The 27,944-nt window shown below is 35.5% G+C and overlaps 2 protein-coding genes across 2 annotated transcripts in view; one reads left to right on the plus strand and one right to left on the minus strand.

Moving 5' to 3' along the window:
• Positions 1 to 27,944, minus strand: part of LOC136031149 (hemicentin-1-like) — a gene marked incomplete at its 5' end in the record, with an annotated part of 290,871 nt that overhangs the window by 28,337 nt on the left and 234,590 nt on the right.
• LOC136030789 (aminopeptidase N-like) overlaps positions 16,576 to 27,944 on the plus strand; it is a 36,666-nt gene continuing 25,297 nt past the window's right edge. The window contains exons 1-3 of the mRNA XM_065709833.1: positions 16,576 to 16,716; positions 22,305 to 22,476; positions 26,386 to 26,511. Of these exons, the coding sequence (XP_065565905.1) occupies positions 16,576 to 16,716; positions 22,305 to 22,476; positions 26,386 to 26,511 (439 nt within the window). The remainder of the gene's footprint in view (positions 16,717 to 22,304; positions 22,477 to 26,385; positions 26,512 to 27,944) is intronic.

The raw sequence follows: 27,944 nt of genomic DNA on the forward strand, positions 1-27,944 counted from the left end.
CATATGCGGACAGACAGACAAACAACTTATTTTTATATATATACTAGCTGTTGGGGTGGCGCTTCGCACCACCCCAACACCTAGTTGGTGGGGTGCTTCGCGCCCCCAAGCCCCCCCGCGTGCGTAAGTCGTTACGCACCATATTAGTTACGCGCCATTGTAGTTGTGTCCCTGTGTCCCACCTGTGAATATAGATAGATTTATATATGCGTTTCAAACTACGTTAAAAATTGCGAATATACAACATTCTTGGCTTTCCCATTGTCTGTGCATATACAAAGCCGTATGTACTAATAATGACGTCATATGCAAACGCTCTTTTTACAAACAAACGAACATGCATACACACAACTCGTTTTAATATAGATAAATACAATACAAATTAACTGCGTAAAACTTGCGAATATACAACATTCTTCGCTGTCCAATTGTCGCTGCATATAAATAGATTGTCCGGTTTACCGACCCTGAGTTGAACATGAAACGTACAATTGTCCATGGGAAAAACAATCAGTATTAAGATCTATACCACATTTTTCTAATGATTGACCTTGAGCTTTGTTAAATGGTGATTGCAAATGCTAATCGAATTGGGAATTGCAATCTTTTAAATTGAAAAGGCAGATCCGTTGGAATCATGGGAATGCAAGGAATAAGAACAGCCTCACCCTCAAAAGGCCCTGTCAAGATTGTGGCCTCTATTAGGTTTTCCATTGTATTTTTTACGGCAAGTGGCGTGCCATTGCAAAGCTTTGGTGAGTTAATATTTCTTAAAAGTATTATTGGTACGCCTATTTTTAGTTGTAGCACGTGTGGTGGAAACCCTGAAAGATCCACGGAATTTAAAAATTCAGATGGATAATTAACCGCTTCATTTGGTTCCAAAACTGTGTCGACTGACTTGTAAAGGACTGTCTGGTCTCGAATCTTGGTCAAAACAATATTGTTTACTTAATTTTGTTTACTAGGAAATACTTTTTCAATCAATTCATTTTTGGACGTCACTAAATTACAGAAATCAGCAGGTAGTTGTATACGTCCTGAAATTGAATCTACTGGGAGCTCTCCGTTTCCAATTGCCAGCACTTGATCTGAAAATGTTTGACCAGAGACTACGGTAAGTGTCATGTATAGTACCGTTTACAGTTCTCAAAAACTCGAAGGATGTCGGACCGGGTACATTCACCAAAAGCAGGCGTAGAAAGAAGCATTCATGTTGATTGGGGTGAACGGTGTAGAGTCTTCCTATCGTGGTATCTTTGAAGACGGTAGGTTGCCCGTCGACTGACTTACCCTGTTTTCGACGTTCAAATACTTTATTTTTAGTATTCCACGTGTAATACGAAGGCACTTCAGTATACAGCAGTTTTTTTGCAAAAGAATCATTTTTGCAAAGCGAAAAGGAAGCGGTTAACTTTGTATCCGGTGGATTCAGGGCTCTTTGTTGCACGTTGGTTTCCGAGAAATAAACACGTTGACCATTCTGTAAATGTACCTCTAAGTGAACAACAGCTGGACTACGTTAATGTATCGGACATGAAAGAATTCGCCAAACAGCTTCATTACTGCTTATGTATCTTCCAGCCTGATATTGCACGATTTCGTCAATATCTTTGATTTCGGGCTGCAAGCCAAAAACTGCCATGTCACTGCCTTTGTTGACGTATTTACATATGTATTTGATTGCCTTTACGGAGTTACAGCATTCAACGTTTATGTGTGCATTAAATGTTTTCGATAATAATGGGGAATATGGAACAACCCACTGGTTATCTACTTCGATCGTTGTACCGTTAAGCTTCTTTATTATTGCTGTTTTACCGCCATCTTCAGTAGATCTTCTTCTATATTGTGGGTAACCATCATTTCCAGTAATTGTGTTGGATATTAAAAGTCGAGGATATTGCTTTGTGCACCTTCCTTTGGCCATGCATGGTGTATTTTCGTTCAGTGCACCGCAAGGTCCATGTACCATATTTTTTACAATAATATCATGTAACCCCTTATAGACATTTTCATCAGGTATTTTAGCGGAAATCACATCATCAATTTCGTTCGAAGTAATTTTTTTATGTAGCCAGATTAGTATATGTGCGTGTGGCAAACCTCGTTTTTGCCATTCCATTGAGTACATCCAGCATCGCACTGACCCAAACACTTCAAGTTTTACTATGTAGTTTATCAGTGATTTCAACTTTTGCCGGAAGACACGGGCCGTAATGTCATGTCTATGAACCGCCGATTGTCCTTGAAGTAAAAGCTGCAGTATCTCGTCCCAAGATTGATTACATGTAAATGTAATAAATAAATCTGGACGACCATAGAAACGAACATACGCAATAGCATCTTGAGCATATTTATGCATATGACGGGGACTGCCAGCATATGACGAAGGTAAAATTGTTAATCTTCCATCGTTTGTGGTATTACCGTCATTTATAACTGCATCTCGCAAATGAATGTATTGTTCAGAGCGGAGCTCGGTCTGATTCAGGTGGAATTTTGGACATTGTCCCGATTTGAACACATCTACTCAAGCTACAATCATCGATTGGGCTGTATCTGAATGCCAGGCGATAACTTTCAGGTTGCTCTGATTCCTCGGCACGCTTTCTTTTCTTACTTTCTCTATCAGCAGCAAGCCTGATTTCTTCCTGTTCTTGTGAATCCTCGGCACGCCTTCTTTTTTCACTTTCTCTTTTAGCAGCAAGTCTGGTTTCATGGTGCTCTGGTAGTTCCTCGGCACGCCTTCTTTTTTCACTTTCTCTTTTAACAGCAAGTCTGCTTTCGCGTTGCTCTGGTAGTTCCTCGGCAGGCTTTCTGTTCTTTCTTTCTCTATCAGCCTCAAGCCTGTTTCCTTGCTGTTCTTTTGATTCCTCGGCACGCTTTCTTTTCTGACTTTCTCTATCAGCAGCAAGTTTTTTGGCATAGACTCTTTGAGCATCTTCCTCGGCTTTTGCCATTGTAAGTTCATCCGTCATTTTAAAATTAAACATTAATAGATCTACGTGAAAGCATTTCTTAAATATCTTTAATGACGTCACCGTCATAACAAAAATGACGACAACTGACTTCATGACATCAGTCAACACACAAACATGACGTCACCTGACAGACACATTCACAAACAACTTATTTTTATATATATAGATATTCATAGATTAGATTTTATTTTTTTGTTTTCTTTTTCTTCTTTATTTTTCAGTTTTTTTCCTTTTTTTCTTTTTTTTTCTTTTTCAGTTTTTAGCTTTTTTTTAGTTTCTTTTTAGTTTTTTAACGTTTTCAGTTTTTTTTAATTTTTTTAGTAGTTTCTTTTTAATTTTTTTTTGTGGTTTTTACCTTTTTTAGTTTTTTTCTTCTTTTGTATTCAAGGTTCGAACCTTGAACCTCTCGGACCTAAAACCTGAAACATAACGCTCTACCAACTCAGCTACTTCTACTTATATACATTTGTTTTTGAATTGGTATATGATGAAATAATTCAGACGTCATATGCGGACAGACAGACAAACCTTTTTTTCTAGTTTTTTTTTAGTTTTTTTATTAGTTTTTAGTTGTTTTTTGTTTTTTTTTGTAGTTTTACCTATTTTTTTTCTTTTCTATCTTTTAGTTTCTTACCTTTTTTATAGCTTTTTTAGTTTTTTTCTTTTTAGTTTTTTTTGTAGTTTTTGCCTTTTTTTAGTTTTTTCTTCTTTTGTATTAATACCAAAGCCAAGTTCGAACCTAGAACCTCTTGAACATAGAGCCTGGAACATAACGCGTTACCAACTCAGCTACATCGGCTTGAATATTTTCGTTTTTGAATTGGTATGTGATGAAATAATTCAGACGTCTTATGCGGACAGAAAGACAGACAGACAGACAGACAGACAACTTATCTATATATATATAAATAAGTTGTATGTGTGTTATGTCTGTCGAGTGACGTCATGTTGTCATGTCGTCATGTCGTCTTGAAGTTAGTTGTCGTCATGTTTGTTATGACGATGACGTCATTAAAGGTATTTAAAAAAATCGTTCAAAGACAAATTTTTAATTGTAAGAAGATCGTGGACGGAAAAATGTTTAATTGTAAAATGACCGAAGAACTTACAATGGCAACAGCCGAGGAAGCTGCTCAAAGAGTCTATGCCAAAAAAATTGCTGCTGATAGAGAAAGTAAGAAAAGAAAGTGTGCCGAGGAATCACAAGAACAGCAAGAAAACAGGCTTGCGGCTGATAGAGAAAGTAAGGACAGAAAGCGTGCCGAGGAATAACAAGAGCAACGTGAAAAAAGGCTTGCAGCTTCAAGAGATAATGCCAGATTAGGAATGTGCAATTTCCGTCAACGAAGGCGTGTCGAGGAACTACCAGAGCAACGCAAAACCAGACTTGCTGCTAAAAGAGAAAGTGAAAAAAGAAGGCGTGCCGAGGAATCACAAGAGCAACGTGAGAACAGGCTTGCGGCTTCAAGAGATAATGCCAAAAGAAAGTTTGTCGAGGAATCACAAGAGCACCGTGAAAATTATCGCATGGCATTCAGGTAGAGCCCAATCGATGATTATAGTAGATGTGTTCAAATCGGGACTATGTCTAAAATTTGTCCCTACTGCAAGGCCTTGAAATTTAATGTTGAAACAATGGGAATGTGTTGCACCTCAGGAAAAGTTAAGCTTCCTCAACTGGCTGCACCCCCAGAGCCATGGAAGACTCTGCTTACCGGAACTACGTCAGAATCTAAGCGTTTTTTTTTATATCAAAAATCAGAAAATATAACTCATTTTTCCAAATGACGTCGTTTGGTGCCCAAATCGAAAATCCAGATCAATTTATGCCTACTTTCAAAGTAAAAGGGCAAATTTATCATACAGCAGGGTCCCTTTTACCATTCTCAGGCGAGAATCATAAATTTTTACAATTGTACTTCATCAGTGATAGAAATTCTGAATTGAATGCACGTTGCGAAATTTCTCCCGACGTTGAAAGGACAATCGTTTCCCAATTGCAACATCTTTTCCATGAAAATAATAATTTTGCGCGTCTGTTCAAAACAGCGATTTGATGCCGACTGTTACGCATAAAATTGTTATTTCCGCTGACAAAACGCCTCCTGGCCAACATGTGCGTAGATACAATGCCCCAACTATCGACGAAGTTGCAATCGTTATGGTTGGTGATCAGTTTTTACCTCGAGATATTATTCTTCATAAGCGTAACGCTCAGTTGGTAAGAATTGGTGAAACTCATCGATGCTACGATGCCCAACAATATCCTATCATTTTTTGGGATGGAGCCGACGGCTAAGACTTTAATATTAAATTGATAAATCCAGCCACTAACAAAGAAATGAACAAGAAATGCAGTGCAATGCATTATTATTCCTATAGACTAATGATTCGGCAGGATGAAGACAATTATATTTTAAAATGGCACCAATTGTTTCACCAATACATCGTTGATATGTATGCAAAAATTGAATCAGAACGTTTGCTTTTTGTCCGTCTGAATCAGACCAAGCTCCGCTCTGAACAATACATTCATTTGCGACATGCAGTTGTAAATGACGGTAATACCACAAACGTTGGAAGATTAACGATTTTACCTTCGTCATATTGAGTATGCTATTGAGTATGTTCGTCTCTATGGTCGTCCAAATTTATTTATTACATTTACATGTAATCAATCTTGGGACGAGATACAGCAGCTTATACTTCAAGGACAATCGGCGGTTCATAGACATGACATTACGGCCCGTGTCTTCCGGCAAAAGTTGAAATCACTGATAAACTACATAGTAAAACTTAAAGGGTTTGGGTCAATGCGATGCTGGATGTACTCAGTGGAATGGCAAAAACGAGGATTGCCACACGCAATATAGTAATCTGGCTACATTATAAAATTACTGCTAATGAAATTGATGATGTGATTTCCGCTGAAATACCTGATGAAAATGTCGATAAGGGGTTATATGATATTTTTGTAAAAAATATGATACATGGACCTTGCGGTGCACTGAACGAAAATTCACCATGCATTGTCAAAGGAAGGTGCACAAAGCAATGTCCTTGACTTTTAGTACCCAACACAATTACTGGCAATGATGGTTACCCACAATATAGAAGAAAATTTACTGAAAATGGCGGTAAAACAGCAATAATAAAGAAGCGTAACGGTACTACCATCGAAGTAGATAACCATCGAAGTTGTTCCATATTACCCATTATTATCAAAAACATTTAATGCCCATACAAACGTTGAATACTGTAACTCCGCAAAGGCAATCAAATACATATGTAAATACGTCAACAAAGGCAGTGACATGGCAGTTCTTGGCTTGCAGTCTGAAATCAAAGATATCAACGAAATCGCACAATATCAGGATGGAAGATACATAAGCAGTAATGAAGCTGTTTTGTGAATTTTTTCATTTTCGATATATGAACGTAGTCCAGCTGTTGTTCACTTAGCAGTACATTTACAGAATGGTCAACGGATTTATTTTTTGGAATCCAACGTGTAACAAAGAGCCCTGAATCCACCGGATACAAAGTTAACTGCTTTCTTTTCGCTATGCAAAAATGATTCTTTTGCAAAAAAAACTGCTGTATACTGAAGTTTCTTCGTATTACATGTGGAATACTAAATTTAAAGTATTTGAACGTCGAAAACAGGGTAAGTCAGTCGACGGCCAACCTACCATCTTCAAAAATACCATGATAGGAAGACTCTACACCGTTCACCACAATCAACATGAATGCTTCTTTCTACGCCTGCTTTTGTTGAATGTACCCCGTCTGACGTCCTTTGAATATTTGAGAACTGTAAACGGTACTATACATGACACTTATCGTAGTGCGTGCAAAGTTCTGAACACTGGGGTAACTGCATCAATGACGCGTGCGAAACGTCAACTCAAAGTCATATTCATGTATTGTTTGGAATCATATTAACAACTTGCTCTCCTTCAGCTCTTACAGAGTTATGGGAAAAATATAAATCGAAAATTTCCGAAGATATACTCCATCGAAAACGGTTAGAGACGTCAAATATGACTTTTGATTTTACATCAGAAATTTATAACTACATTTTAGTTATTATAGAAGATTTGTGCGTATGTATGTCAAACAAACCTTTTCTGGATTTAGGAATGCCTTCACCTAATCGTACCGCTGCTGTTTCGACATGTGTAGAATTGGAGCATGAACAATGTTACAGTACGAGTGATTTATTGTCGTATGTACAAAATAATATTTCCAAGTTAACGTCGGAACAAAAAGACATTTATGATACGATAATGCATTGCGTCGATAACAACGTTGGAGAAATTTTCTTTTTGGATCCACCAGGAGGTAGTGGTAAAATGTTTGTGATAAAACTGATTCTGGCATCAATTCGATCAAAAAATGATCTAGCGTTGGCAATTGCGTCGTCTGGAATAGCTGCAACGTTGCTGCCTGGTGGAAGAACTGCTCATTCCGCTTTGAAATTGCCTCTGAATTTGCATTCTACAGAATCTCCCACGTTCAATATTTCCAAATCATCTGGGATGGGTATAGTATTGCAGCAATGCAAACTTATTATTTGGGACGAGTGCACAATGGCACACAAAAAATCGCTCGAAGCTCTGGATCAATGTTTGAAATATTTGCGAGGGAATTCAAAACCCTTTGGCAGCACATTAATATTGCTTAAGGGAGATTTCAGGCAAAAATTACCTATTATACCTAGATCAGCCCCCTACAGACAAAATGAATGCTTGCCTTAAACTTTCTGATTTATGGGCCCACGTAAAGACATTAAAATTAACTACAAATATGCGTGTCCGATTTCAAAACCATAACTCTGGTCAAACATTTTCAGATCAATTGCTGGCAACTGGAAACGGAAATCTCCCAGTAGACTCAATTTCAGGATGTATATAACTACCTGCTGAATTCTGTAATATAGTGACGTCCAAAAATGAATTGATTGAAAAAGTATTTCCGAATATTCTAAACAATTACAAAAATAATAAATGGGTATGTGAAAGAGCGATTCTTGTACCCATCAATATAGACGTCCACGAAATAAATAATATTGTTTTGACCAAGATTCGAGATCAGGCAGTCCTTTACAAGTCAGTCGACACAGTTTTGGAACCAAATGAAGCGGTTAATTATCCATCTGAATTTTTAAATTCCATAGATCTTTCAGGGTTTCCACCACACGTGCTACAACTAAAAATAGGCGTACCAATAATACTTTTAAGAAATATAAACCCACCAAAGCTTTGCAATGGCACTCGACTTGCCGTAAAAAAACAATGATATTTAGGTGGAGTTGAACCCTTCAGATGCATAATAATCTCTGTTCGTTTTAAGTTTTAATACTGGTCCTTACTTTCAGATGAAAAAACTTTTTCATATTTATTTTTCATTATTTTTTTAATAATACTAAAAAATTATGCCCCGCCTTCATTGAATTTCTCTTCTCCCATGACAAATTCCTCCAAAAGAAGATCATCCCATGTAGCCCCTTCCCCTCAACTCCCCCTAAGCAAAAAATACCCCTGAAAAGGTCTGTACACTTTCCAATAACCATTACTGTATATAAACACTGGTCAAAGTTTGTAACTTGTAGCCCCTCCCCCGAAGACTGTGGGGGAGAGAGTCAGCCCCAAAGACATGGTTATCATGTTGTTTTACTATGCTGAACAAAATGGCTATCTCAAAATTTTGATTCGTTGACATTGGGAAAAAAGCGTTGGAGGGAGCCTTGGTGCCTTCCAGTTTGCTTGGTCACTTAAAAAGGGCACTAGAACTTTTAATTTCCGTTAGATTGAGGCCTCTCGCGACATTCTAGGACTGATTTGTTGATACAATCACTCCTGGGAAAAAAACAAACAAACAAACAAATTAACGCGCTCCTGTGATCAGTCATCTGGCAAAAAAAAAAAGTTCCACATTTGTGTAGATAGGAGCTTGAAACTTTTACATTAGGGTTTTCTGATACGCTGAATGTGATGGTGTGATCGTTAAGATTTTATGACTTTCAGGGAGTATTCTCCCTATTTTCCAAAATAAGGCAAATTTTTTTAAGGCTTGTTATTTTTGATGACTAAGATTAAATTTGATGAAACTTATATATTCAAAATCAGCATAAAAATCCGAATCTTTTGATTTATCTATAAGTATTCCATTTTTTAGAGTTTCGTATACTATTGAGCTGGGTCACTCCTTACTACAGTTCATTACCGCGAGCTGTTTGGTAATATGAAGCTTAATTTACATTAGTTGATGAAAAGCTGACTTTCAATGTTATTTCAGGATACTACCGTGTGGATTACGATGAAATAAACTGGGACCTTATTCAGAATCAACTACAGACCAACCACATTCACGTAATGAACAGGGCCCAAATTATTGACGATGCTTTGAACTTGGCTGCATCGTCAATTATTTTTGCTCTGTTCGTTAGAAACCAACTTCCTTAAATCAGACTTACAAACGAGCACTGGATCTAACAACCTATTTGAAGAAGGAGTTGGATTGGCTTCCTTGGGAAACAGCCTATAGAAACTTTGAAAAACTAAAATCTATTATCAGGAACTGAAGCCGGAGCCCTTTTAAATGTATGACTTCTTAGAATTTGAAAAAGTGATCAGAGGAGACTTTGGCAAATCAAAATGAGTTTGATAAGAAATGAAAATTGCTAGTGCCCTGAACGTAGAGCGTTGCCCGGACAGATTAGAACTATTCAAAAACACTTTATTCATATCTAGTAAAGATTGCTTTTAATTAAACATTTAAATTCACGTTTTCATTTGACATTTAAATGATGGTACGCCAAATGAATCCACCAATGAAAACATTGTTTTCTCTACTATGTATAAAAAACCGTTCCCTCGAATTTTCATTGCGCGGCTGCTGCGTGCACACCTTGTATAATGAATTTTTACTGGAAATGATTTGTATATGTGTCTGATGCAGTTTTTCCTGCTGCACGTCTGTAAGACGTTAAATGGAAACGTGTCATAAGTTTATTTGGGTTCAACTCTTTAAAGCTGGGTAAAATAAACATATCATTTTTTTATGCTAAATGGACTAGGTTAGTTTGCAGAATGCGCTAGTTAAAAATCATATACACAAAGTATACGCCCCAATAATTGCTCCATTTTGGGGAGCGTAGTTAATTGGCCTTGAACTCTGTGTAAGAAAAAGACCTAGAAAAGGGGTAAGAAATACAAGCAATATTATTATATAGATTTTATATTCCTTTCCGTTATGTGCATACATTCGCAGTCCACTTTTTCTAATTTTACAGGAGAGAGAAAATAAACTTAAACAATCCTTGAAAGGTCTTTTTAATCTAGGCAAACTTTACCTGCTTTTTTGTGAAGGGGTAGTAATTAGTTAATTGCTACCAGTTTAAGAAATAGAGTGAAAACCTTTAAGCAAAATATTATTTCATAGGAAAAATAGATCGCACAAACGTGTTTAGTCCGCGCTTTTGTTCTTTATAATAAATGAAAGTAAAAATAGCAAGAGCCAAAAATCAGTGTCGAGTATAATTTATGAGAAAAAGCCAGAAAGTAAGGGAGCGAGAAGTATCAGGCTCACAGTTCTTCAAAAGACTCTAGTTTTTCAGTCAGCAAGTCTGCTGATAAAGTGATCGATATGAGGTTCTTATAAAACGAATGATACCGTTCATCAAGTAGTGGCAACAAGGACAAAATATTGTCGTATTTTGATTTGCAGATTGATCTCCCGTCTGCATGTTCGAGTCTCAGCACTTTTTTTAGTTATTTTCCCTCTTTTCCGCAAGCTCGTACTCTAAAGAATTTTCATCTTGTATGTTTGTCTTCGACTTCACAATTCGAAAATATTTCTCATACCGAATCTAATGTATGTCTTATCAAGAAAATACTTAAAAAAAAAAACTTTTTAAAAGCCACGTTTACAAATGGACTACAAAGGAAAAAGTAATTTTTTTCGTTTTAAAGAATGCTTTTGATATGTATGTATAAATTGCAAAATTTTTGAATACTTTGAATGTCGTGAACTCTTAATCGCGAACTTGTAAAAAAGATTAGTGGGTTTGACCTGGCTTGAGGAATTCCTTATCAAAATGAGACAGGGTGTTAACAGCTAAGTGATATGTGTAGCAACACAATATTATCGACACAAACCTATTTCTGTTTTGTGAGCCATAGGTGCTAGAATACAACAACAAAAGAGAGAATATTGAGGACTTTTTGTTTCCCCAAGACAGTGAACCAACAAAATCTATTTGAATATTTCAGCCCTATATCTTTTATAATAAAAAACAATAAAGAACATAAAAAACAATAAGGCTATTTAAAAAATGAAAAAAATGGATTTTTAACTAAGAACTTTTATTGTAAGTGTAATAAAAAAAATATAAATAAATTTTAACTGAAAACTTTTATTTTAAGTGTTTTATTGTTTTTTATTTTCTTTGCTGAAGACGGCCCTTAGATATAGGGTCGAAATATTCAAATAGGTTTTGTTGGTTCACTGTCTTGGGAAAAAAGTCCTCATTGTTCTCTCTTTTGTTGTTGTATTATGGAAAGGCAGTGTGGTCTTTGTCATTATTTAGGTGCTAGAATAAAGGGTCAGAGTTTCTAAAGACCCAGCAAAATTAGATAGGCTGAGGAACAAGAATGATGCCACATCACTTGCCCCTTTGTCCCCCATTGCCTTATGCTAGAGGTCGGTAATGACCGTGTTTCATTATGGGAAGTAACATGAACTTTGAGAGTGTAGGTTCAAGCTGTCATTTATAGAAATCAAATTTCGTTTTAAGATTTGGTGTTGGTAGGCACTGCGGCAAGTCTAAGCACCATACCTCTTGTTTTTCTTGACTAATTTTTGCTGATGCTACGTCTACTTTTTTTGAATTATTGGTGAAAGCAGATTCATGGGTGACTTTTTCTGTTCTGACTGGTTCTTTAACGTTGTCGTTAAAGGTAATATTCTTTGTCGGTGCAGTAAAACAATTATTGAAATAGTCATAAAAAATTCTCTTAAAGAGAGCCTGGTTTTCGAATTCTTTTCCAACAGTTATCTGGGCTTCAAAATTCAGATCATACCTCTTGTTTTTCATACTTGAGAAAAATACCTCTTATTAAGAAAATGTTCGTTTTAAACCCCGAATATTTATATCTTCCTTATTTCCAGTTCACAGAAAGTGCTTTTCTGTTTCAGAGCCATATTCAAAGCTTGGTTTTACATTTGTATGAATTGTATACCTTTAATGAAGATCCTATGGATAAACACTTGGATTTACTATTAAGAACTATATCAGTTAGAATTGTATGTGGAACGAATTTCGCTTCATGTGTAAAAGAAGTGAAGACAATTTTTGACTGGAACAAGAAAAATGGAAAAGAAGAGAGTTATGTTGATTACGGGAAACGGTTCTCATGGTAAGCCTAAGTAAGAGTCTCATTTGAATCGTGAAAGGGTGAACATCTAAAAGCCCAAGGTTAAATCTGTATTCATCAGATACTAAGTGCTATAGCTTGCAGTGGTGTGTATATTTGATTGAAATCTATGCTCCTTGACTTATTTTGAAGATGAACAATTAATATATACTTTAATTACAGAAAATTATTTCATTTAAAATTATTTCAAATTATAATTATTTCTTAAATAAAATTGGAAAAGTTAGAATCGGAGAGTGCATTTGTGGTGAAAGTGAAACTTGTAGCCACTTCCTTTTTACTTACCCTCTACTTACCATGTAATTACCATTCCTTAGGAATTAATATCCCATTTTGTCCTAGTTGAGTAATTTCAGATAAAGAATTAAGGAAATGTTTGAGCAAATTTTTGTATTAATTTAGAAGACTGGTTTGATGTTAATATTCGATATTTATACCTGATTGTTGCCTTTTATTGTAGTAACTGGGGTCTTATCTTTACCCGAATTTAAGAAATTGATGATTTTAAAATTATTAGTAAATAAAATAATTAGCCGTAGAATAAAAAGACATTCTTGTAAAATCGAAGAAGATACTTCATAATGTAAGGCTACTGGTAAGTCCTCAAATATTGTCTATCTTCCGTATATCCCAAAGATTACAACAAAATTAAAAAATATTTGCACAAAAAATAATCTGTACGTAGTTTTTACTAATAATTTTAAAATCATCAATTTCTTAAATTCGGGTAATGATAAGACCCCAGTTACTCGCCAAAGAGGGGTCTATCAAATACCATGTGATTGCGGAAAATACTATGTCGGCAGGACCCATCAGAATCTAGACAAACGGTTACAACAGCATAAAAATGACATAGACAAGGCCTTAATTTCAAATAGTTCCAACGACTCCTTTGATTCTTCTTTTGGTTGGCATATATTTAATAATCCGTCCCACATGATACTTTTTGAAAACTCTTTACTCATTAGTAATGATTTGGGAATAAAACAGGTGGTTCGAGAATCAATAGAAATTAATCTCAAAATAAATAATAATATTTCTTTGAACAGGGACTTGGGGAAATACTCACTAAATTCTTTATACTCAAATTTAATTAAAAATGATCTAACTAAATATTTTACTAAACCAATTTATAATAGTACTGAACCAACTACGAAAAGGCCTTTGAGACAGGCTGCTAAACAAGCAAGATTAGCTTTGAGAAATTGCATCTAATCATTTTATTCTCTTTATTAAAAAATGTTTTAATAAGTGTTTTTAACTATTCAGTTTTAATTCTCACAATTTGATGTAAGTTCTTTTATATATATATATATATATATAGTTTCTCTCTTATTCTTGTATTGTGCTGAAGACGGCCCTTGGACATAGGGCCGAAATATCTACATAAATAATTTCCATTGTCTTGAAAAAAAAATTTCCCTATTGTCTCTACGTTGTATTTGTCTGTCATACCTCATTCGCAGAACGTGCCCTAGCCATCTTAACCTTTTTCTAACTATAGCCTTAGACAGTCGGATTGAACCACATTTTTCGTACAGCCTACTGCTTGAAAAACAGTCAGTCAACTGGGTCCCCAGAACAATCTGTGGGCAATTTCTTTTCAAGACATTGAGTAATTCTAGCTTCTTCCGCTTTCCGGAACGCCCATGCTTCAGAGCCGTATTTAACTGGTGTCATTACTGTTTCTTCCAATATTCGAATCTTGATTTGCAGACTTTTCTTCCTATTCTTTCAAACATTATTTAACTGTGAAAAAACGCCCTAAGCTATGACTATTTTACTTTTGACATCTTTGCTGCTCCCATCGTCTTTACTAGCAATACTGCCAAGGTAAGTGAGGCTGTCCACCTGATGAAACTTCTCTTTATCCAACGTCACCTTTCATCTTCACTTTTTTTAAACCGATTCTAGCACTCTAACCTCGAAAAAGCTCTCAAAGCTCATTCAATTCGCTCACACTTTCATCTAGGGTGCTTAGATCATAAGCACCTTCTAAGTTCAAAAGATATTTCCTCCCCATTTGATTCTGTGGTCACCGATTGCCTTTTCTGTGCTCCTTAAGACAAAGTCCATCAAAATCATCTCTTCTATAAAGGGGTATAGAACATAACCCTACTTAACTCCTGATTTAATATGCAACCAGCTGCTAACCTTATTTCCTGCCTTAACCACAGCAGTGTTATTCTTGTACATGGCACTAATTATTTTAATGTATGTGTCTGGTATACTATACAAGGATAAGACCTTCGCTAAAGCTATTCTATCAGCAAAATCAAACACCTCATAATCAATAAGTGAGGACCAAAGGTATTTGACAACTCTGGCCCTTTTTGATTATGAGCCTAAGAATGAAAATTTGGTCGACACATCCTCTACCTTTTCTAAGACCACACTGTTCTGCTCTTAAAACTTTGTCTACAGCATCTCTCAATCTGAAAAGTATCATAGTACTAAGTAATTTGCTACCTTCAGAGACCAGAAAAATGCTTTGATGATTATCACACTCACTCTTATCACCTTTCTTATACAGTGGTTTAATTAAGGTTTTTCTTTTGATGTTTTCCTAGCTTTGAAAGTAGATTGAGACTGAAGACTATTGTATTACCCAATTGCAGAACTCTTTGACATTAAAAACTTTTTTATTATTTATATTATGCATGAATCCTGGAAAATTTAATAAATTTATTTCATTCTTCTGAAAACTTTGTGGCTATTTTTGGATTTGAGAATATTTAACAGTACAACGACAAATGCCTTTGATGAACGTTTTGAAAACGATCAGTACTGACGTAAAAAGAAATGTTTTAATTGGAAGAGAGGTGAGTTTTACAGACGGAATTGTCCGATGAAAATTTTCCGTGGGAATTTTCAAAGAGGATGGAATTTTACGAAGAGTTTTCAGCGATTAGAAAATTGTTGGAGGGTATTTTTGCAGGAAAGATTTTACATAGGAGAATTTTTTCATGGAGGGATTTTCGTGGGGAGGGAGAATATTTTATGGAGAGGGAGCTGAATTTCCCGACATTATTTGAAAAATTATCAGAAACTAAATAAAAGAAGCATTTTTTTTCACTGAAAGTAATAAACAACATTAAAACTGAAAACCAAACAGAAATTATTCTGTATATAAGGGGGCTGCGCCTTCGTCAATATCTCACAGTTAGGTTAAAGTTTGACTTTTCGTTCTCTTTTTGTATTTGACCCGTCAACAACTAATTGAATTTAAGCCAGATTATCTCTGTACCTGTTTGGAATAAATAATGAGTTAAATACTTTTGAACTTGTAATTGAGACTTGTTAGATAAATTTATAAACTTGTATATGATTACGGCTTAAGGATTATTTATGGATTGTGGCTGTGAGTTAGTATTCAGCATTACTATCATCGGAGTCGTGCATTGAAATATTCAGATTACTTGCAAATCACTGGATTACTTGCCCCACTCAAAGATAAGCTATGATTTATTCTCATTGCATTCATTTAGCCAGTGGGGATCATTCCATAATTGTGCTTATTGAGAACTTCTTTGTGGATATATCCTTTTCGCTTAATTGTTTTTGAACTGATGCCGAGTCGTGAGTGAAATCTGCTTATAATGGACAATTGGAATGCCAGTACGCTTTATTATTGCCAAGTTTTGAATTTTGCTCAGTACAATCTTGATGAGGGGTTTGACCATCAGTCGATTATGAAATACGCTAGTGATTTTTTCCCGTATGAAGATGTTCTTAGCGCAAAGAAACTTTTATGTAGCAATTGCTTCCCAGATGAGCCTATACCTCGTCGTTCGGGACCCCTTGCTAAGAATAGTTCATTTTCTGACAATATCGCTACTCTTTCTCGCTGTTCTGCAGAAAATATTGATATTCCAGAGTTCGTGATCAAATCCCCCTCTGAAGTCCCTAGCATTCTGGCGTCACCTTATTCTATCCTTACCGCAAAAGTCAACCAATGCCTTGATCAGCTAAAATCGCTTACTCACCTCAATAGTCCAGCAACGTCTGTAAATAGTTCTTTGGTCCCAGATAGTAAGGGTACCAATCATAAACCCTTGTGTGCAGTCGTTCTTAAATATCCGCCTCCATAACTAAGTGACCCCATTTCTCGCAAGGAAAAGCTTGATTCTTTCACCGGACATGACGGAATTATGTCGGTAAAGTCCGATCCAGTAACGAAAATATTGGTTGTTGTTACGCGGGATAAAGTTTCCGCCAATTCTCTTGCTGCATCTGCTGTTGCTAGCTATCCAAATATTCTTGCTAAAGTGATTTATCACAAACCTCTTGGAGTAATTAGGGGACTTCCCCGATAGTTTTTCTAGCAGTATACTCATCTCCGCTATTCCTGGTCTTGTTGAGGCCATCCAGATCGGCTCTTCTCATACATTCCGCACAGAGTTCCTTGATTCCGCTGCACTAAAATCTGCCATCGCTACAGGTCTGCGCTTGGGTTACGAGTCTTTTAAAATATTGGAATACAAAGAATTGCCCAGACGGTGTTTTAGATACCAAAGTATCCATCATTTGTTAACTCTCTGTCCATGTGCCCCGAATGAGATGAAGTGCTCTAAATGTTATGGATGCCATTCCAAAACTAAAGACAATCCTTGGTTAGAGGCTCCGAAGTGTGCCAATTGCGGCGAAGCTCATGTTTCCTACAGTATGAATTGCCCAGTTATCAAACGCGCTCTGAACTCTGCTCCAAAATGAACCACGCCACTATTATAAGTTTTGCTTCTCTCAGTATTAACGGCACAAAAGACAAAGACTTGTTATAATTAATTAATTATAGTCCATGACATGGTGTTCTTGTAAAAACATCTTTTGACCAAATCAAAGTTTCTAGCCTAAAGCGATCTTCTGTCCACCATTTTTTTTCGCAAGAGGCCAAGAAAACTAGAGGCCGCCCTTCCAGTGGCCTAGCAATTTTCTTCCGTTCCCCATCAAAGCCCTCTGTGATTCATTGTGATGATAACATCTTAGCGATTCAATGTGACAGTACCACCTTTATAAACGTTTACGTACCTTTCGATCGACGTTCTATAGCATCGTTCACATCTTTCACTTAATGTTGCTCCAGTTTAAAGTCTCTACTCGAAAGTATACGTTTGAAAGACCTAAATTGGGATTTAGCTGGTGACCTTAACTATGACATCCTTGGTACCTCCGATAGGTCAATCCTCTTGCTAGAATCACTTCCTAGCATGTATCACGTCGCAGTTTAGAGCCTCCCATTCACGTATATTCATAACAGAGGCTGTTCAAAATCGTTCCTGGATCACGTGATCTCTTCCAGTTCCAGCTTAATATCATCGATTGTCAAGGTGAACGAAGAGAAGAGTGATGACGATCACCCTATTCTTAGCATAATTTGTCCTGTAAACTATCTGGCAAAACACTTTCTGCTCAGTCGATGTGGCATACGAAGTTGAACTGGGATCGTGCTAATGTCCCACTATACCTTGTTACACTATCTGCTTTACTGTCGACCATAAAAGTGCCATATCACCTGCTGGAAACTTCAGTTTCCTTGCCTTCAAGTAGAGTTGACCTAAATTACAATTATTATCAAATTGTCCATTGCCTTAAATCAGCTTCCAAAGCTGCAGTGCCTGTGGATAAAATTCGGATTGGTACAAGAAAGTCTAATTTGAATATTGATTGAATAATTTGAATATGAAACGTGCTAAGCAAAAAACTAAATTTTGACTATGTATGTGGATATCATGTGACCGACCATCGTCCGGAGCTGTTTTCTCTATGAAACAAAAGTGTAAACTTGAATATAAGGCCAGTTTGAGAAGAGCACGCTTGAATGCATGGCCAGGCCCCACCGATAAGGCCTCCTGGAATAAGGTTATTAATAGTGAGAAATGTTCCCCATCTACCCTATCTTGTCTCCAGGTAGCTAATTTTGTTGATCATTATAAGCGTGTGATCGGTGTATTTAATAGTTTTCTTCAGTCTTTTTATTATAAGCTGCTTAAGCCGCTTTTACCATACCGTTTCCTGCAGGCTCATGTTCAGCCTGTAGCAATATCTGAAATTTGTCGGGCTTTAAGAAAAATTATGCGTTCAAATAGCCTTGATGGTGACGGCCTTTCTTACCGATTTTTTGCTTATGATTGTCCTGCTCTACTTAACCATCTACAAATATTTTTCCAGTCTTGCTTAGCACAGTTGCTTGTTCCTGATAGTTTCCTTTGTGGCCGTGTAACGTCTATTTAAAAGCGAGGCAAGGTCTCCACGTCATATGTAAATTATCGTCCCATTACAGAATCGTGTTTTTTAAGTAAATTGCTAGAACATTTGTTACTACCAGAAATTGTCGAATGGTGATTTTACGCCTTTTTAATTTGGTTTTCTGAAAAGTTTCAGGTGCTCCCATGCGCATTATGTTTTAAGCCGACTCATGAAAGATGTCGTAAAAACTAAAATGTCTTTATACTGTCTTACTGTTGATATTTCTAGAGCTTTCGACAATATTGTGCACTCTCAGGCTCTATTTTCCCTTGCGTCTTCAGGTGTTAATCCTTCCGTAGTAAGTTTATTGTCTTCTTGGTATTCAAAGTCTAAAATTCAAGTTACCTGGAATAGCCAAATATCTGACCCGGTAAAAATTATATGGTAGACTGTCAGTTAATGCGTTTAATTGTGAGTTCATTTGTTTTAATAGCCCTTATGCGGTCGCTCCATACGTTGCAGGGACTGCAGTTATACCATGTTCTTTTTTAGTTAGTTGGCTTGGTCTGTGTTTCGCCCCAATACCTTCCAGTACCTGTTCATCCCTAGTGAATCAAGCCTTGAAAAACCTGCACGTTGCTTACGGAAAAATATCCCCAAACAAAAGCCGTTACAACCGCGACGGTTTGTGCATGAATTATAACAATTATTGCGCCCCTGTGCTTTTTTTTTTATCAGGCATGGTTCATCTGTTTCGTAAGAAAGATCGACATACTCTACGTGCGGCTTATTTCAGATATTGCAAATTTCTCCTCCGGCTTCCTAGATGGCACCGAACCAAAAAAATAGTTGCTCGATTTGGGTTAAAAGATGTGCCTTCTCGGATTCGGTTTTCCAGTGATGACATGATGCAAAAAGACTATCAAATTTATTCACATTTATGACCTTTTTTTCCATATTGATACTGGTTAATTAGTCCACGTTGTCTTCTGTTAGTTTGAATTTTTTTTTTTCGCTGTTTATCGTTTTTGTTTTTGTTTATTTATAATACTCCGAACTTTGTGTTTTTTGTACTTTTAAGGGTAATAAAGATCATTACTATTTTAAAAAGTTGAGTTAAGAGAAAGAGTCAAACTTTAGCGTAAAGAGTGGGGCGTTGAGGAGAAAAAGCCCCTTTCATATACGGAGTAATTTCTGTTCGTTTTTAAGTTTCAATGTCGCTCCTTACTTTCAGTTAAAAGAAATATTTTTTTTTTAATTTAATCTTATCTGGGACGGCTCTGCCACCGAGCGGTATCACTTTTTTTGGCACTGGGAAAACTTAATATATAGTTTTTGATACTTTTGAATTAATTGGCTATCTTAAAATTTTCAATCAATAGCAACTTGGTCCGCTTTGAAGTAAAATCATTCTTGATGCCTCAAAATGAACAAAAATACCCCTTTATCGTTGCACAATCTTTTTGGCTGCTTAAAAAGAGATCTAGAACTTTTAATTTCAGTTTAAAAGAGCCCTCTCTCCATCTTCTCAGACCACTGGTTTGATATGATCCCCCTGAAAAAAAAATTAAATAAACATCTATCCGTGATCTTTTTTCTGGGAAAAATTGCATAATTCGATATTTTTGTCGACAGGATCCTAAAACGTCTCCAGTAGTGATATGGTAAGTCTTAAGGTGCAATTTCTATTAATATCAGTTTCCCCCGTTTTTTGAAAACTGAGCACATTTTTTCAGGTTCGTAGATTTTATGGGTAATACTAAACTTAATTAGTTTTTAAAAGTTTGAATCAACATTGAAAACCAATTCTTTGATGTATTAATTGCTATCAAAATTCTTGTTTCAGGGTTTCAATTACTATGGGCCGGAGCTGCTCATTGCTCATAGTTGCTTGCCACGAGCTGTTTGACAAGCTATTTAAAGTATAAAAAAATAACTACTTAAGATTAATATCGATATACAGCGTCGTCATAACGATGCTGAACGCCAAATCAATTTCAGGCAGAATGAATAATAATTAAGGGTGAAAAAATTTTCTTGTTGAACTGGATTTGCATATTTCTTCCTTTTGCAAATGAAAGCTACTTCGTGTGTGTATATAAACAGTGCTTCTGAAGTAAAAAGCATCGATTCTTCTTGAGTAAAAGAAAAATTAGTCACACAGTATTTAATGGCTATAGAAAACAGGCGAAGTATTTTGTTAGTCTGTCATTTTTAGGCTAACTTCTTTATTTCTCTTTGAACGCTTGAAATGTTTTTTTTTCTCAATTCCGTGTAGCAATTTTTATGGACATATGCTGATGAACCTTGACGATATTATAACCTTCGTTTGGGAAAAGTCAGTGAAAATTGGTTCTTGTTGAAGAAACAAATAAATGTATCTTACAAACTCTGATTTTTCATGTGTAGGTTTGTTTTAGAGTAAGTTGAGACTCTACAAACAAATTAAGAAGTTGAATTAATGGTATCAAAAACTAATTTGTATGCAATGGCGCTGATAATTTTCAACTACAATGTACTAGTGTCAGTGTCTCCACCTCCTTACTTCTGGTTATGCAGATAAGCTACAGAGCTTTAGGTTGAAAACATATAGATGTCCCTTGTGATGCACTAAAGATTTCTGTTAATTGTGTGCTAAGACTCTGTTAATAAGTAAAAATAATTGAATGTCGATTGGGAAAATAATTTGTAGCATATATGTCTGTTGGCCAGTGTTACCAACGCTTTGAGAAGAACTGTATCAACTTTCTGACAAAGATTATTCCACAAGGGAAAGTTTTAATAGGATGAGAATAGTAGGATAGATATCATTCTGTTGGTCACGTAACCTTGCGACTGTCATATTGGTTGTATTTAATTTCTTTCTCTAGGAGGTGAGAATAATTTCCAGTCAAGGGTGGAAAAAAATACCCCAAAGTGGAGACAATTTCAAAGGAGGTGGTAAGGAAGGATTTAATGGAGATTGGAACTTCTTGGGAGGGTATAATCAGCGAGGATTTGAATAGGTTAGGATGGAGGAGGAGTGTTCCTGTATATAATAGCAACTATAGACATACGGTCCCCTTACATTTCACTTGCATTCATTCCAAATATTTGGTTTTTATTTCCTTCCAGAAATCCTGGAAAGTTTACTGTCAAAAAGAAGAATGAAAAATAACATTATGCTGATGTAGTTAACTATTGCAACTGAACGATGCAATATTATTCAAACTGACTAATGCAAATCTTCAAATATGCTCGATTGTCAAGCGGCATCAAAAATAATTGAACAAAATCAGCCTCTCTACCCTTAAATTGATCTTCTGTTTTATTTCTGAAAGCTTTTTATCAGTTTTAGTTTCTGTTGAGCTGCTTTGCATCTAAATATGACAGTTATCGGAATACAATGTAGAAATGAAATATTTGATAATCGGGTTTGCAACAATTGACGAACAAGGTGGATAGGCTTTATTGTCAAGACAGAAACAATTGGGACTGGGTTATTATTCTTCTTATCAGCAGGAGCAGAGTGACTTGATTGGTATACTGTGACAATTAGTCATATTGATTATGACGAACATGTGCCAAAATGAAAGCTATTTTCAACAAAGTATTTGGATGTTTTGAAACATATTTTTGCCTTAAATACGTATTGACTCACTTAGTTTTTCTATTTTAATTTCAGAAAATATTCAGAGTATCATTTTTTTTTCAGTTTGGTGGTGGGTGGCATACCGCGTGGCATATACCACTGACATTTATTCAAGATTTTACCAACAATTCGTCCTTAAAGCGGCGCTGGTTGTCTAACACATTTGCGCCGGTTGTGTACACTGATGTAGTAGACAAACCCGACAGATGGATAATTTGTAACCACAAAGTATTTGGTAATATTACTAGGAAGTTCCAACCCCTTGTTAAATGCCTTGTTGAACCTTATTAAACTTTTGTTAATACTTACTAGAATCAAACTTGTACATATGTATATAGGGAAATAGGTAAAATCCCCCCAAGACTGGAAATTAGCCAAATCAACGAACAGAGCAGTAAATTCCTTCTGCCAAAATGGATTTACTGTCATTATAATAACACTTCAATCACAAGAATTGTTCTAGGAAAGAGTTGAAAGTTTACGTGAATGTTCAGTTTTTCATGGTTTAAGACTCCAGATCATGTCATATAAGTCACCTGACCCCCCTCCCCTCTCCATTATAAATTTTAACTAAGAGTCCCTAAGCAATTATCTTACCAGATTCCCAAAGTCTTGTTTTTTAGATCAACCCTTTTCCCTAATTTTCCTTCCCATAGTTTCTAAATATTATATCATATATTCCCCCCCTTCATCCGTTCTTGTATTTACAAGAACACGAAGAAAGAGGAAAAAAATCGAATGAAAGTTTCTCAAGGCAAATGGAAATTGACTCCAAAGGACTGACCAACATTTGATTTGTTATAGATTATACATATACTTTTTTCAGTACTCATTATCACAGATAATCCAGCTTAATTAGATTACTGACATTGAATTGAGTCAAAAATGTTTAAATGTATATAAATTGTCAATATGGTTCAAAATATTCATCCAAGGTTATTAAAAGGTGTATATGGGATACCTTAGAAAATGTGAAGGTAATTAAGCTGAAACTTTCAGGGCATGTGGAGGGGGATAATGGATTAATGTTTGTATATACTCAAGGTTGTAGAATGGTGGGGGTTAGAATTCCATGACCCAAATAGAAGAATATAATACTTACACTAGATAAGAATATGTCATATTGCTTAGACCAAATAGAGTATGTAGATTTTCAGCCCAATAATTTGAATATTGTTTCTTATATTCTTCAATTCAAAGCAATAAAGTATAAATATTATTAGAAATTAGTGCAAAATTTTTCCAATTGTCCAACATATTAATAGTAAACCAAAATCTGAATTCTTACAGATAAAAACCAAAAGATTTCAAATATTCTTTAATTAACCAATGAAAAAAACAGCCAATTAGAAAAAAATATTAAAATTTCCACTAAAAAAGCTTTTCAAAGAAAAGTTAAGAGCTATATCAAACCAAAGATAAGAAGAAATAAATTTAAATCCTTTTCCAAACGAGAACCTACCATATGTCAGCATTAATAAATAAATGAAACCTAAAACGAATAGGAATTACAATAATTAATCAAGTCAAACCCGAAACGAGGAATAACTACCACAAATAAGGATAGTGCTCCCTTTGCCTTCTTAAAATAAGAACATTATTTACACTTTACTGAAAACAATCCTTATTTCGAGAACAATTTTCTACTCTAGAAAAAGCTTTTGCAAATAAATATCATAATAGACCCTTTTTAGGAACATGAATTCAAGATCTCAGCACCTAATTTGGAAGTTTCAAAAATTAATTTGACAGTCTTTCATGTTGTGGGTCAGCTGTAATCCTAGTTCAAGTTGTGAATAAGAGTTCAATTTGTACTGCAGAACAGATATGGATTGGTATTCAATTCTCCAAAATTATATTTATTCCCTCTTTATACTTTCAGCGTGACCTAAATATATACAAACTGTTTTGTTTTCCAAATTCATAAATTTTGCAAAGAACTGAGTTTTATGGAAAGGTTTAAGTTTTTATTGACACTTATTGACAATCATCACGATTGGTTGGTCAATTGATTGATCAAAAGTTGATTGATTAATTGGCAATAGTATTTTATTTTAAGATACTACTGCAGGAAGATTTTTGCGAATAATTAAAAGCTCCACTATCCATAAATCTGATTTTTTTAAATCTATGTTATGTATCTTGTAAGAAGCCGCGACACTTCCTTAATTACCAATTGCTAGTAATGATTTATGTATAGGGTAGGTATGTAAAAAATTAGTATATTTATGAGAAAATAGTTTGAGAGGGAAAAATTTAAACGATAAAAAAGAAAACCGCTTGTAAATAAATTGTACGAGATAATGAGGAAAATCCTAAAGAACTTACTATTTTGAGAAGATACACGGCAAAAGATTTCCCCTCATTCTGTAAACTCCTATAATAATTAAATAAATAAAAACAAGTTTTTTTTTAACTGAAAGTAAGGAGTGACATTAAAACTTAAAACGAACAGAAATTACTCCGTGTATGAAAGGGACTGTTCCCTCCTCAAAGCCCTGCTCCTTACGCTAAAAGCTGACTCTTACTCTTAATTCTACTTTATAAAACAGTAAACAACTTTAGCATAAAGAGCGGGTCGTTGAGGAGGGAACAGCCTCTTTCATACTCTGAGTAATTTCTCCTTTTAATGTATTTTAATCTTTAAGTTTTAATGTCACTCCTTGCTTTCAGTTACAAAACTTGTTTTTTTTTAATTAATTTCTGAACGTTTTTGAATTAATGCATGTTTGATTATGGCTCTCCGCATATGAATAATTAAAACATAATTTGCGTATTATTTTATTTTTTTTGCTAAACGGCTTTTTTTAGTTTTGAACAGACGATTTCGAGAAAAAGGGTCGGGGGAGGAGGCCTAGTTGCTCTCCAGTTTTTCGGTTACTTAAAAAGGCAACTAGAATTTTTATTGTTTAACGAATGTTTTAATTAGTGCAAAATATAAGTAACTTACGAATTAACTTACGTAACGAATTTCTATAGTCGTATATTTTTCCTATGTATATGAGGTGGTTTGCCCCCTCGTTAATACCTCGCTCTTTACGCTAAAGCTTAAATTTTGTTCCAATTCTTGAAGAATACCCCTGAATCACAAAGGCTGTAGAATAAATAGTTTAAATTACTAAAAATACTTTATCGTAAAGTGCTAGGTATTTAGGTGGAGATGAACCCTTTATATGCATAATAATGTCTGTTCGTTTTAAGTTTTCATGCTGGTCCTTACTTTCAGAGGAAAAAACTTTTTCATATTTATTTTTCATTAATATTTTTTAAATAATGCTAGAAAATCCTGCTCCGCCTTCATTGAATTTCTCTTCTCCCGGACAATTTCCTCCAAGAGAAGATCCTCCCATGTAGTCCCTTCCCCTCAACTCCCCTAAGCAAAAAATCCCCCTGAAAAGGTTTGTACGCTTTCCAATAACCATTACTGTATGTAAACACTGGTCAAAGCTTGTAACTTGCAGCCCCTCCCCCGAGGAATGTGGGGGAGAAAGTCAGCCCCAAAGACATGGTTATCATGTTGTTTTACTATGCTGAACAAAATGGCTATCTCAAAATTTTGATTCGTTGACATTGGGAAAAAAGCGTTGGAGGGAGCCTTGGTGCCTTCCAGTTTGCTTGGTCACTTAAAAAGGGCACTAGAACTTTTAATTTCCGTTAGATTGAGGCCTCTCGCGACATTCTAGGACTGATTTGTTGATACGATCACTCCTGGGAAAAAAACAAACAAACAAATAAACGCGCACCCGTGATCACTCTTCTGGCAAAAAAAAACAACAAAGTTCCACATTTGTGTAGATAGGATCTTGAAACTTCTACACTAGGGTTTTCTGATACGCTGAATGCGTTGGTGTGATCGTCAAGATTTTATGACTTTCACGGAGTATTCTCCCTATTTTCCAAAATAAGGCAAATTTTCTCAGGCTTGTTATTTTGATGAGGAAGATTAAATTTGATGAAACTTATATATTCAAAATCAGCATAAAAATTCGAACCTTTTTTTATCTATAAGTATTCCATTTTTTGGAGTTTCGTATACTATTGAGCCGGGTCACTCCTTACTACAGTTCGTTACCGCGAGCTGTTTGGTAATATGAAGCTTAATTTACATTAGTTGATGAACTGCTAACTTTCAATGTTATTTCAGGATACTATCGTGTGGATTATGATGACATAAACTGGGACCTTATTCAGAATCAACTACAGACCAACCACACGCAAATTCACGTAATGAACAGAGCACAACTCATTGATGATGCTTTGACCTTGGCTGGTAAATATTCGCGGGTTTCCTTAAATCAGACTTACAAACGAGCACTGGATCTAACAACCTATTTGAAGAAGGAGTTGGATTGGCTTCCTTGGGAAACAGCCTATAGAAACTTTGAAAAACTTCAAAATCTATTATCAGGAACTGAAGCCGGAGCCCTTTTAAATGTATGACTTCTTAGAATTTGAAAAAGTAATCAGAGGAGACTTTGGCAAATCAAAATGAGTTTGATAAGAAATGAAAATTGCTAGTGCCCTGAACGCAGAGCGTTGCCCGGACAGATTAGAACTATTCAAAAACACTTTATTCATATCTAGTAAAGATTGCTTTTAATTAAACATTTAAATTCACGTTTTCATTTGACATTTAAATGATGGTACGCCAAATGAATCCGCCAATGAAAACCTTGTTTTCTTTGCTGTGTATAAAAAACCGTTTCCTCGAATTTTCATTGCGCGGCTGCTGCGTGCACACCTCGTATAATGAATTTTTACTGGAAATGATTTGTATATGTGTCTGAAGCAGTTTTTCCTGCTGCACGTCTGTAAGACGTTAAATGGAAACGTGTCATAAGTTTATTTGGGTTCAACTCTTTAAAGCTTTGTAAATTAAACATATCATTATTTTATGCTAAATGGACTAGGTTAGTTTGCAGAATGCGCTAGTTAAAAAACATATACACAAAGTATACGCCCCAATAATTGCTCCATTTTGGGAAGCGTAGTTAATTGGCCTTGAACTCTGTGTAAGAAAAAGACCTAGAATAGGGGTAAGAAATACAAGCAATATTATTATATAGATTTTATATTCCTTTCCGTTATGCACATACATTCTCAGTCCACTTTTTCTAATTTTAGAGTAGAGAGAAAATAAACTTAAACAATCCTTGAAAGGTCTTTTTAATCTAGGCAAACTTTACCAGCTTTTTTGTGAAGGGGTAGTAATTAGTTAGTTGCTACCAGTTTAAAAAATAAAAATAAAACCTTTAAGCAAAATATTATTTTATAGGAAAAATAGATCGCACAAACGTGTTTAGTCCGCGGTTTTGTTCTTTATAATAAATGAAAGTAAAAATAGCAAGAGCCAAAATTAGTGTCGAGTATAATTTATGAGAAAAAGCCAGAAAGTATGGGAGCGAGAAGTATCAGGCTCACAGTTCTTCAGACTCTAGTTTCTCAGTCAGGAAGTCTGCTGATAAAGTGATCGATATGAGGTTCTTATAAAACGAATGATACCGTTCATCAAGTAGTGGCAACAAGGACAAAATATCGTCGCATTTTGATTTACATATTGATCTCCCGTCTGCATGTTCGAGTCCCAGCACTTTTTGTAGTTATTTTCCCTCTTTTCCGCAAGCTCGTACTCTAAAGAATTTTCATTTTGTATGTTTGTCTTCGACTTCACAATTCGAAAATATTTCTCATACCGAATCTAAT

Source organism: Artemia franciscana, chromosome 9 (assembly GCF_032884065.1).
Source record: "Artemia franciscana chromosome 9, ASM3288406v1, whole genome shotgun sequence".
NCBI lineage: Eukaryota > Metazoa > Arthropoda > Branchiopoda > Anostraca > Artemiidae > Artemia > Artemia franciscana.